The 12,345-nt window shown below is 35.9% G+C and overlaps 1 protein-coding gene across 14 annotated transcripts in view; it reads left to right on the forward strand.

Annotated features, from left to right (window-relative positions):
* Window positions 1-12,345, forward strand: part of YEATS2 (YEATS domain containing 2) — a 122,568-nt gene that overhangs the window by 54,653 nt on the left and 55,570 nt on the right. For 12 of the 14 annotated variants that reach the window (XR_008997073.1, XR_008997072.1, XR_008997076.1 and 9 more), the window contains 7 exons: window positions 1,801-1,845; window positions 4,050-4,230; window positions 5,244-5,486; window positions 7,030-7,188; window positions 8,339-8,442; window positions 10,233-10,340; window positions 10,844-11,026. Coding sequence is in view for 11 of the 14 variants with exons in the window: in XM_057500454.1 (XP_057356437.1) it covers window positions 1,801-1,845; window positions 4,050-4,230; window positions 5,244-5,486; window positions 7,030-7,188; window positions 8,339-8,442; window positions 10,233-10,340; window positions 10,844-11,026 (1,023 nt within the window). In the remaining 3 variants the exon portion in view is untranslated. The remainder of the gene's footprint in view (window positions 1-1,800; window positions 1,846-4,049; window positions 4,231-5,243; window positions 5,487-7,029; window positions 7,189-8,338; window positions 8,443-10,232; window positions 10,341-10,843; window positions 11,027-12,345) is intronic. The other 2 variants (XM_057500446.1, XM_057500452.1) reach the window with 1 other exon arrangement.

Raw genomic sequence — 12,345 nt, forward strand, 5'->3', positions numbered from 1 at the left:
AAACTCCTTTGCCTGCTATTCAGGGCTCTTCACATTTTGACTTAATATACTTGCCCTAAATTATCTCACATTAACCCTCTGCATGAACATTCTGCTCCAGCCAGGTCAGTCTCTTCATGTCCCAGAAATGCCTTGGGCCTTCTTCTCTTGTGTCTTCTTTCATGCTCTCCCTTTCTTGAATGCTTGTCTGAATTCTTTTCATTCTTCAGGTTCCTATGTAATTTTCCCTCGCTATTTAAATGCATAGTGATCTCTGTATTCTGAAATTCTGCAGTACAGAACAATCTGTATTTGGTACTTAATAATTATATTAATACTAAATACCCTTGAGTGTTAGAGTTATGTAAATTTTAAAGTTTCCAGAATGTATAAAATTCCCATATCCTCCATCTGACAAGTACTCATGTCACCTCTCCTCAGCCATCACTGTGGAGCATGGCAGTTCCCAAAACAACCAATTTATCCATTCAGTAAATAAACTTAAGGAAAATTCCTTCATAAAGGTACCTAAAACTGCCTTTTTTTTTTTAACCTTAATCTCATTTGTCCTAGTTGGAAATTTAGAATAGCACAGAACAGGACTTTGTTTTTGTTTTATAAGAACCTAAAATGTTTATTGACAGCCTTCATACCTCTCAGTAAATCATTTCTACTCCAGGCAAAACCTGTTATTGTAACAGTTCTTCTATGCTGTACTTCCTAGTTCCTCTTGCCATTTTGATAACAGTATTATTTTTATCAATGTCTCTTTTAAAGTGCATGGAAGATCACAGAGAAAACATTATTTCTCTGCTGTGGAAAATATGAAAACTGATGGTGCCTAAAATTGCCCATATCTTTTTAACAGTCATACTATTGGCAAAGATCAAAGTATTAAAACTCCAGGTCTCTTCCATGGAACTACTATGAATCCATCCTGTATTACCTTTTCTCTTATGAACACTAGATCTCATGATCAAGTTGTCCTGTCTGTGTTGGCTGCTAAGGAACTCAGCCACTTGACATCTACCTCTTGCAAGCATTTAGAGTTTTCTGTTTACTTACCTATCTACTAACTTACTCATTGGCTTCATATTTTTCCTTCCATCTTTCTTTCCTACCCATCTTAGTCATTTTTCTTAATTGATCTTACTGTATTATGTTTACATTGATACGCTGCCACAGCTCCTTTTTTTAAAAGTGATGACAAAAATTAAAATACAGGAATAATAATTTAGCCCTGTTGCATGTAATTGTAAACTTCTTTGTTTATATTATTAACAGTACTTCAGTTTATACTTCTTTCTTACCATGGTACTGCTGCATTGGGAGTGATTAGCATTGCCTACACTACCTCAGCTCACATTTATTTTTTCAAAAGTGCTCAGTAAATATAGCCTAAGTATATAATTGTGTCATCACACTGCATGTGTATTTTTCTCCTGTCTTTTAAAATATTTTTACATAGTCTTTGTGAACATCATCTAAATGTCTGCATAATACTTCACAGTTGTTGTTCATGGTTTACTTAAGCATTTGCTATTGCTGGATGTGTATATTGTTTTCAGTTTGTGGTTATAGGTAATGCTGCAGTAAACATCTTTTTTGTATAAAATTTCCTCCATTTTTAGATTATCCTTAGAATAGATTTTTAGAACCTAGTCTTTGATTGTTTACATTATGAAATTGATAGTTTACATTATGAAAAAATAGATCCTACAGTATGAAGAATTGTGTGATGAAAGGGGTTTTAGATAAGACTGTGTCCTCAGATTTATAAGTACAATGGAATTTAACACTCTTCCTCTTGTCTTTCAATAGCTGGATAGAACTTACACTGGCTTGCAGACTCTTGGAGCAGAGACGGTAGGCTTTTTTGCCATAGTATTATTTGGGAACAAGTAGAATGAAAACTGATCTTCATTCTTAATTAGGAAAAAAATGAACACCAATAAGCTTATCTTCCTCCCTTGCTTGTTTCTTTTTTTAAAAAACTGATAAAGTACACATCAGATTTACCATTTTAACCATTTTTAAGCATGCAATTAAGTGGTGTTAAATACATTCACATTTTTAGGCAGCCATTGCTACTGTCCCTCTCCACAACTCTTTTCATCTTCCAAAACTGAAACTGTCCCCATTTTCCCTAATGCCCATTGCCCTGTCCCCCCAGCCCCTGGCAACCACCCTTCTACTTTCTGAGTCTGTGCATCAGACTGCTCTAGGTACCGTGTAAGTGGGATCATACAGTGTTTGTTTTTGTGACTAATAAATTTCACTTAGCATGATGTTCTCAGCGTTCGTCCCTGTTATAGCATGTGTCAGAACTTCCTTTCTTAAAGAGGCTAAATACTAGTCTGTTGTGTGTATATATGTATATATACACACTACATTTTGTGTATCCATTTATCTGTCAGCATTTGAGTTGCTTCCATCTTTTGAGTATTATGAATATTGCTGCTAAGAATGTGGTAGAAAGATATATCTGTTAGAGTAACTGTTTTCACTTCTTTTGGGTATACACCCAGAAGTTGTATTTTTAATAAAAATATTTGAGGAACTGCCACACTCCTCCATAGCAGCTGCACTATTTTATATTCCTACCAATAGTGCACAAGAATTTCAATTTCTCTACATCTTAACCAGAACTTTTTGTTTTCTATTTTTTTGGTAGCCATCCTAATGGGTGTGAGGTAGTACTTCATTGTGGTTTTGGTTTGCACTTCCTTAATGATTATTGATGCTAAGCACCTTTTTTATGTGCTTGTTAGCCATTTGTATATCTTCTTTGGAGAAAGTCTGTTTAAACCCTTTGCCATTTTTGAATTGAATTGTTTGTTTTTTGTTGTTGAGTTTTAGGAGTTCTCTCTGTATTCTTGATATTAATTTATTATCAGATGTATGATTTACAAGTATTTTCTGTCCTTTTGTGGACTGACTTTTCACTCTGTTGATTTTGTCCTTTTTAGTCACAGCATTTAATTTTGCTGTGGTCTGTGCTTTTTGTGTGATACCAAGAAATCACTGCCAATTCCAGTTTCATGAAACTTTGCCCCTATATTTTCTTCTAAGAGTTTTATTGTTTAAGATCTTCAGTTAGGTCTTTGATCAATTTCAGGTTAATTTTTGTATATGGCCTAAGATAATGGTCTACCTTTATTCTGATGCATGTGGATATTCAGTTTTCCCAGCCATTTGTTGAAAAAACTATCCTTTTCTCATTGAATGGTCTTGGCATTCTTGTAAAAAATAAGTTGATAATGTATGTGAGGGTAGTATTTTGTTCCAGTGTTTGTCCCTGGAGTTTGAGTTGTGGTACTCTATACCAGTACCACAGTTTTGATTACTGTGGCTTTGTAATAAGTTTTGAAATCAGTAAATGTGAAACCTCCAACTTTGTTTTTCCTTCCCATATACCCCCTAATTTTTCTTTAGCTCATCATAGATCAGCTGTAGCCATTATAATTAGGATTAACGAGTTAAATCTTACTCTGTTTAAGGAAATATGCTGCATTATATTAGAAAATATTTATCAAGTATGTACTATATGCTAGGCACTAGTCCAGGTACTAAGGATACGGAAGTGAATAAGATAGCTACTACTCTCAAAGAGTTCTGTGCTTGATTGTGTTGGGAGCAGGGAAGCAAACAAAGAAGCAAATGAGTTAATTTCAATTACAAATAAGTGCTATAAAAAAGAGAGCTGGGAGAGAAGGGGGTTGCTTTAGGTAGGTTGGTTAGGAAAAACCTCTCTGAGAAAATGATATTTGAGACTTATGATGAGAAAGAGGTAGTCATGCAAAGATTTGGGGAAAGACTTTTCCAAGATGTAGAAACAGCAAATGGAAAGGCCTCAATTTAATCATTGGTTTCACTGAGTTATCTGTTAATAAACCAGACTAGATTAGATTCTGATCTAAGTCTTTTTGTTCTTGAGATTGAAACTATCTTTGAAGTGTGATTAGAAATCATTTGTCACATCACTTAGAGTACCATGTTCTTAGACAGTTTGGGGCTTTCTGTGGCATTGATGATGGATTCATGAGCCTAGCTGTTGCCTGATTGTGTAGGTAGTGGATGTTGAGCTCCACCGGCACTCCCTTGGAGAAGACTCCATTTATCCTCAGTCCTCCGAGTCAGACATCTCTGATGCCCCACCATCTTTGCCTTTGACCATTCCAGCCCCAGTGAAAGCTTCCTCACCAATAAAGCAGTCACATGAGCCAGTACCTGATACCTCTATAGAGAAAGGTAATATATTTTTTTCTTGTATGGAAATGCACTTTTTCCTCATATGGAGGAGTCATTCTGGGGCATTATTTTCTCTCATTTGCATAATACGATGTTGAACTGCTGCCTGCAGAGATTTAAGAGTATGTGGAGAATAAATTTTCCTTAAATAGGCATTACTATATAGTCCTGTTATGAAAATAGCCAAATCCTTACTCCTCTCAGAAAAGTTTTTTTCGTAAAGTTCTATTGACTTTTTATAGAATTCAGAGCTCACCAAAAAGCATTGAATTTTTATTCTTTGATGATTGTGATAGTTTCTTCTAATACATTACAGGAAGACTTCTGGTTCAGTCCTTAATTGTATGAACAAAAAACTTGAATATTAAGTACTTGAAAATGTAGTATAAGATTCATCATCAACAAATGTATTTTGACTATGGCATTTTTTTTCATTTAATGAGTATTTAAATGTATAATTATTTAGATACCAATACAACATCCATTTACTTACATAACATCCATATAAGGTATAAAATTGATTCTAAATGATATTAGTTTAATCTCTAAGCCTATATTTACAAAAATCTCAACCATATTCCTCTTTAAATTTTAGTTGCATCTTATTTATTGGCATTTAGTAAGATAGAACATCATTAGATTAAGTGAACGCTTTTGAGTTTTTCCTCTTCTCTGAACAGTTTTTCAATTCATATATAAAAAATGGGAGAACTTAATAAATTTGTTTACTTTTATATTATATATTATTCTCTAATCTTTTGAAAGAAGCATTTTAATGAAATGATTCTAGGGATGATATTTATATTTCACCCAAAAATGTATAAAGGGGCAATAAGTACTGTTGATTGTATTATTGTATTACATTTACCAGTGTAAGTACTACTGGTAAATGTGAATGGTTTAAATAGTTGTTGAAATGATATGGGATTATAATTGTTTCATTCTTTTCCTACAGTGATAAGGTTTTATTTCAAAGTAATTGATGACTTACCATTTGTCTGTTTCATTTAAAGCAGGATTCCCAGCCAACACTGAAGCTGAGAGGCACACTACATTTTATTCTTTGCCATCTTCACTGGAACGAACACCCACCAAAATGACAACATCCCAGAAAGTTACATTTTGTTCTCATGGCAATTCAGCCTTTCAGCCAATAGCATCAAGCTGCAAAATTGTGCCACAAAGTCAGCTTCCTAATCCTGAGTCACCTGGAAAATCCTTCCAGCCTATCACCATGAGCTGCAAGATTGTTTCAGGTATACAGATGATGTGTGTGAAGTTGATATGTGTAAAAATTGTTGGAATGACAAAACAAAGTACAATGGCTTTTTTTTTAAGTTCTTCTAAGCATGGTTTTGTGTATTTAACATTTGAGCTAAACACTATTGATGAGCAAAGCAAAGTTGTCACAAAGCAAAAACAAAAGTCATTCATGTGGAGATAATTTTTGAATCAGCAAAGAAAGGAAATTCAAAGCAGTCAAATTTTCATCCCCTAGAATCAGCACAGGTTAAATGTTTGCTAGGATGTATGGTTGAAACTGAAGAAGGAATTAAGTTTTGAAATCATATATGGAAACTGGTAATAGAAACCAGTAACAGATGATGTATGGAACTTAGCAATAGAAAAAAATTAGAGGCTTTTTGGTTTGGCGTTAAGCTTCAAGGGTTGGAATTGGTTTGGAATTGAAGTACCTTTTATACTTTCTAACCACACTAGAAAATTACTCATTCCTATTATCATTAGGTTGTTGTGAGGCTTCATTTTCACTGAGTTTGAATTGTCCATTACCTCATGACAGTTTCACATTTATGTTAGGTAAACTTCTGGTGGGAATATACTTTATGATTTTGGCTGTACCACCTCAAAATGGGCATGAAAGAGAGTCAACAGAAATATGTAGGCAGTGGGAGGCTTCTAAATCATACTTAAGTGAAGAGGGTAAAAAGGAGTCTTTGATGCTAAGGAGAAATATGAGCCAAATCTTTGAAATTGATGAAAGGAAAGAACAGAGAGTTCTCCTTACCACTTAGAAGTGTTTTAGAACTTGCTGCTTCAGAGGTAGAATAGGCTGACATATAAATTGGTTTGAAGTTCAGAGAAATTCAGGAAGACAAATTTGATGAATAAAAAAACAATTGAGGGTGTTTAACAGTACATTGGTAACCTTTGAGAGTATTTTGTGGGAACATGAATCTCTCTGGATTGTGGCTGTGACATAGTATTGACATAGACTTTTGGGTGGTTGAGTTTTATATTTTCCTATTAGAAATTAATTGCAAATAAAGACTCCTGGTTCCAAAGTCTAGCTGTTTACTTATTCCCTTCCAAATTTCAGTGTCTTCAAGTTATGACCAGCATTATAACAACCCGTCCAAGTTAAGAGGTTTTCTGTCTAGGGATCAGCAGTTCTACACTGTTATGTAAAGCACTGCTTTTTTAATTTTAATGCACCTGTTGGGGTAGAGGGTGGGATGGGGGAATCATGTTAAAATACAGATTTATATTCAGTGGTCTGAGGACCTCAGAAACGGTTTCTAACAAGCTCCCTAATGGTTCTGATGCCAGTGCTGCTGGTCCACAGATGAGGATGGAGAGAGTGAAGCGCACTGGTCCCCGGCCTCAGTTCCTCTGGTGCTGCTCAGCACCTGCAACTGTCCTGTCTCTTTCCCCAGTTTGTCACCTTTGTCCTGGCAGCCCTGCCTCTCTTCTGTTATCTTCAGCATCTTCTTAGATGGGTTGAATGTATCTATTTTATTTAGCTTATTTTGTTTCTCTTCTCTTTTTTTATTAATAAAGGTTCCCCTATATCAACTCCAAGTCCATCACCACTGCCTCGAACCCCAACTTCCACTCCTGTCCATGTGAAGCAAGGCACTGCCAGCTCTGTTATTAATAATCCTTACGTTATCATGGACAAGCCAGGGCAGGTTATAGGAGCCACCACTCCCAGTACAGGTGTGTGTTTGCTCAAAATTTGTCAATAATTGTACAATATTTCATTGTTTTTAAAATCAAGTCCTAGTGTGACTTAGTAGCCATCTAATTGCAGAAGGAAATCTTTATCCATACACAAGAGGAGTGGATCTAGAAAAGTAACTCCAGTGCTGTTTCTTTAAGGAAAGATTTAGTTTCTGTAGAAGTTATATTTTTAGGAATTTACTTAAGTTTTCTTTTATTTTCCAAAGATAAAAATGGAGCCATCTTAATTTTCTGAAAAAAACAAGGAGTTGATTTGTTTTCATTTGGAAGACATTCTTTTTTGAGCCTGTAAGCAGTGAGGTTATTAACTTTTTCCAAATTAAACTTTAGAACAAGAAAACCTATGTAAGCTATATAGTATTTCTCCCCAGTCAAATAAAAAAGTGATCTTTACTTTTCTGTGAATAAGATAAATTTTGTATGTTGCAGGGAAACTGAACTCTGTATGGTGGGCTTCTCCAGGTAGTTTTTTGGAAAAGTTATGTCCTTTAACAATGATTATAATTGTGGAAGTAATTTTAAAAATGCTACGTTCAGAGATCACCTAAGTAACCTTTTGCATATACATAGGGAGGCCAAATAGGTGTCCTTTAAGGATGTTTATTTTTAAGAATCAGCCAGAAATCTTTACAGGCAAGTTTGGTAAATGGAATAGGTGGTGAAATACCATTTTTGGTCTTGACTTATTACTGACTGTAAATAATGTAACTTACTTTTATCAGACCCTAAAGACAGTAGTAGACTGAGTGTAAAATGTTTAATTTTGGCAGTATTTTGGAATAGGTACAACTTTCTAATAAAACTGCGTTGAGGGAGCATACATTTTGGCACATTGTTAAATTACCCAATACCATAATGTTTTAGTATCTCTTTTTATATAAGAGGTAGCATATATAATGTGTACTTATTCTTCTGCGTGTCATTACTACCTTCTTGTCCCTTTATAAGTTAGTGGTCAGCTTTGTAGGATGAATCCTTAAATGTTTTTTTCTATGATAATTTCATGGTTTTAAGTTTTCAGCCCATAGAAATTAAAAATAAATAGTGGGAAAAATGGAAAGATGGTGAAAATGTTCTAAAATTTCATTTTGTGAATTTTACTCTATTTTTAAATCTGCCTTATCAGGAAGTCCTACAAACAAACTCTCTACTGCCTGTCAGGCCTCTCAAGGAACAGGTTCCCCTATTCCTAAAATTCATGGAAGTAGTTTTGTTACATCTGCTGTCAAGGTAACATTTTATTGCTTTATTGTACTTTGCTAGTTTCTGAAAACAGTATTTTCAAACTCAATAAGAATTTGTCAGTTGATAATGGGAATTTCATAAAGCAGAATCTTCACATGAATAAGTATCTTGAAGGCAGTCTGCTCTAGCTCCCCTCACCCACCTTACCCTTGATCTTTTCCTAGTGTGGAAAATGTTTCTCAACACTTCTGTCAGTTGGTCATCCCCTATCTATTTGAAAAGTTACTATGATTTTTTGGACAGCTTTGCTACACATTTTTCATTTAAAAAATATTCATCTGGCAATATATTCTTTTATTTCCCCAATATTTGCACCAATAATGAGTAAATAAGTATATTTCCTTTTCATGTCAACTGTTAGCTACCTGAAAATAATTCTCACCTTTCCACCATTTTTTCCTTCATCAGGGTAAGAAGTTCTTTGAAATTTAGAGCTTTAAATAGGATCTGACTTGCTGAGATCAGAGCGCTGTCTGTGTGCTCCCTGGGGAGGACAGCCCCTGCTGTTTGCCTCCCGTTCAGCCTCCCTGTCGTCCTAGTGGCTGCTTTTGGGCTAGAGCCTGGGGTGTAAACTCCTGTCTGAGAACTTCTGAGAATTCAAAGGGCATTTTCTATAGGACTAGTGCTAACACAGCATTTCCTATATTTAGGCACTTTATGTGATGATATCGAATAGTTGCCTGACTCCAGACAAGGTTTTTCTCTAAATTCAGTGTAATTTGTGTCATATGAATCCCTGAATTCATATGACACAATGATGAGTGTAAAATGTTTAATTTTGGCAGTATTTTGGAATAGGTACAACTTTCTAATAAAACTGCATTGAGGGAGCATACATTTTGGCACATTGTTAAATTACCCAATACCATAATGTTTTAGTATCTCTTTTTATATAAGAGGTAGAATATATAATGTCTACTTATTCTTCTACGTGTCATTACTACCTTCTTGTCCCTTTATAAGTTAGTGGTCAGCTTTGTAGGATGAATCCTTAAATGTTTTTTTCTACGATAATTTCATGGTTTTAAGTTTTCAGCCCTTAGAATTCCCTTGAAGGTCTTAATTCTTTGCCAGTCTATTTTTGTTTGTTGATGATCTTTTCCTTACACAGCTAAGCAGTGTTCTTAACTTTATTTCTTGCCCCTAACATTTATTTATAGCAAATGGCCACTGAGATTTGCATTTTGCATTTGAAAATTAGAGACAAGTGACAGTATTTTTGAATGTTGACCTTTGTTGTTTTGCATTTGCTAATTCAAGTTTTCTGTTGTTTTGTTTTTTAAATCTTTTTTGAAAAATATCCCCATGACCTGGGTATTCATTTGGAGTAAAGATAACAAATCAAGTTGTGAGTAATATTAAAAGAAATATATACTGAAATACTGTAACCTGTTTATTTATTTATATAGTGCTTAGGCTGTAGGGATAGAAAAGAAACAAAATACAATGCCTGACACTAGTAGCTTACCATCTGACAGGTGCCTAGACTTGCAGACCAATAGTCAACCAAATATTGGAGGTCACGTGATGGGAGTAGGCACGATGAGAAAGGGTTCTTGCCAAGTTATAGCCTTTCTTTGCATTTGTTATCTAAAACAATATTAAAATGCAGATGTGGGAGCTTGCAAGACCCCAAAGAGTTTTGGGCTTTTGGTTTTGTTTTTTAGTTGCTTATGTTGCTAGAGAACGTCAGTTTTGTATAAAATATAAATACCTAGGATTCTGAAATCACTCATTTTATCCTAATTGTACAATGTGTATTTTTACATATACAGCAGGAAGATTCTTTGTTTGCGTCTATGCCACCTCTTTGCCCAATTGGGAGTCACCCTAAGGTTCAAAGCCCCAAACCTATAACTGGAGGACTTGGAGCTTTCACAAAAGTAAGTCCTGATTAGGGCATAATCCCACAAGTCAATATGGGCTGGTTATGTGATCTTTTTTGTAGAATGTTGAAGTTGACTGACACTACCCCAACAACATGTAACTTTTTTACTATGGCTTAATTCTAAGACCAGACCCTACTTCTTTCTGACATGCTTCTATTCGTTTAGTAGTGCCCACAGGGCAGTCCTTGGAGTCCACCAAGGTGGGAACTTCAGAGAGCACAAATGGTGTATGTGTTTCTCTCCACTGCCATTGTGCCACCAATATCTGAAACAAAAGACTAGGTTGAGTTTGCAGATACCCAGGATCAAGTCCAGATCCACTTTCGGTCCCTGTAATTGCAGTTACAGGCTATATGTAAGCAGTAGCTTTGTGCTGTGGAGTCATTCCTTACAGACCATGCTTCATTGATTCAGCAAGTGCTGTGAACAGAATAGATGCAGGTATTAGCTTTCTTCATGGGATGCTGATTCAATGCCATTATCATGTTTGTTGCAAGGTAATCATCAAGCAGGAGCCTGGGGAAGCCTCTCATGTACCCACAACAGGAGCTGCCAGCCATTCACCACTCCCTCAGTATGTGACTGTGAAAGGGGGTCACATGATAGCTGTGTCCCCTCAAAAACAGGTCATAACGGCTGGAGAAGGGACTGCCCAGGCACCAAAGATTCAGCCCTCCAAGGTTTGTATTGGGTAGGGATGGGGAGGTCAACATGTGAGTGAATGTTGTTTGCCTACATAATTGAGAAGTGCTGAAAAGATTCAGGGTGACAGGGTTGCTGAACCTAGAAAAACTGTAGATGAAAGCCCCGTTAGTAAAGCAAGTCAGTGATGTTAAACCCATCTGCTCATTGCCATGAGCAGAACATGTATTATAGAGGGTCCAGGAACAGCAGAAGCAGAGGAATGCTGTGTTCTCTCCCTTGCAGTGAAGGTGATTGACTTCATGGACACAACTTCCCACTTGATTCAAGTCTAAAATGGGTTAATTGACAGGACCGAGGTCTACTATTCTGTTTACTTCTGATAGGAGAGTGCTATCTGATGTCCAGCCTATATGATCTCTGTAATGATTCTTGTCTCTATAGAGAGTTTATCTTTTTATGATATGGAGGTGTGAGGAATTACTGTATTGTGGAGAACTGTGAAATAGCATAGATCAATGTTTGCCTGCATAAGTAGTGCTTATGAATGCCTAAGTAGGTCATGCCCTTATTAGTACACTGTCTATAATGCTTAAACAACCTGGCAAGGTGGATATATACTCCCTTGCACCACCCATTTTACAAATGACGATATTGTGGCTCTGAGAGATTAAGCAACTTCCTTGGGAGCATACAATTAATAAACGACAGAGGATTTAAACCCAGGTCTGCTGACTCCAAAATTTATCCCAGAACTAACTAAAATTTGTGAGCCATTGTCTGGAACCTAAGCATGCTTTTAGAATTCCCAGAGTTAATTATCTCACTTTTGGGCAGATTTGTTCTAAAGGTATTAAGATTATTGTGTGTTAAGTGTTTGTTTCTGAACTTGAAAGCCAGCCTGTGTAGGGGGGATGAATTGTTTTGAGAGGCATCCTTTAAAATAGAAATGGTTTTAGGTATTTGGTTAGTCTAGATAGCTACATATGAATCGAGATAAAAATTCATAGTGTTATATAGATGGTTCTGAAATCTGTAACACTCCATTATCCACTTTCCCAAGCTTATCTGGTCATAAGACTGATCTGATTATTAAAAACATCTAGATACCAAGGCCCCAATCTCATACTTACTGATTCAGAATCTCTCTGGGGGCCCTGGGAATGTGGACTTTTAATAAGCTCTCCTACTGATTCACATGGATAGGCACATTTAGGAACCATGGAGCTACAGAATCAAATTTGGCTTTGGGGCTTCTATAGTCAGGATTGCTAAGGCACTCCCACCTGCTTCCCAAAGCTCCCTCTCTTCCTTTGGCCTTTGGGATAAGTACTTTGTCAGTCCTTTCATGAATCAG

This window comes from Manis pentadactyla, chromosome 1, assembly GCF_030020395.1.
Source record: "Manis pentadactyla isolate mManPen7 chromosome 1, mManPen7.hap1, whole genome shotgun sequence".
Classification (NCBI taxonomy): Eukaryota; Metazoa; Chordata; class Mammalia; order Pholidota; family Manidae; genus Manis; species Manis pentadactyla.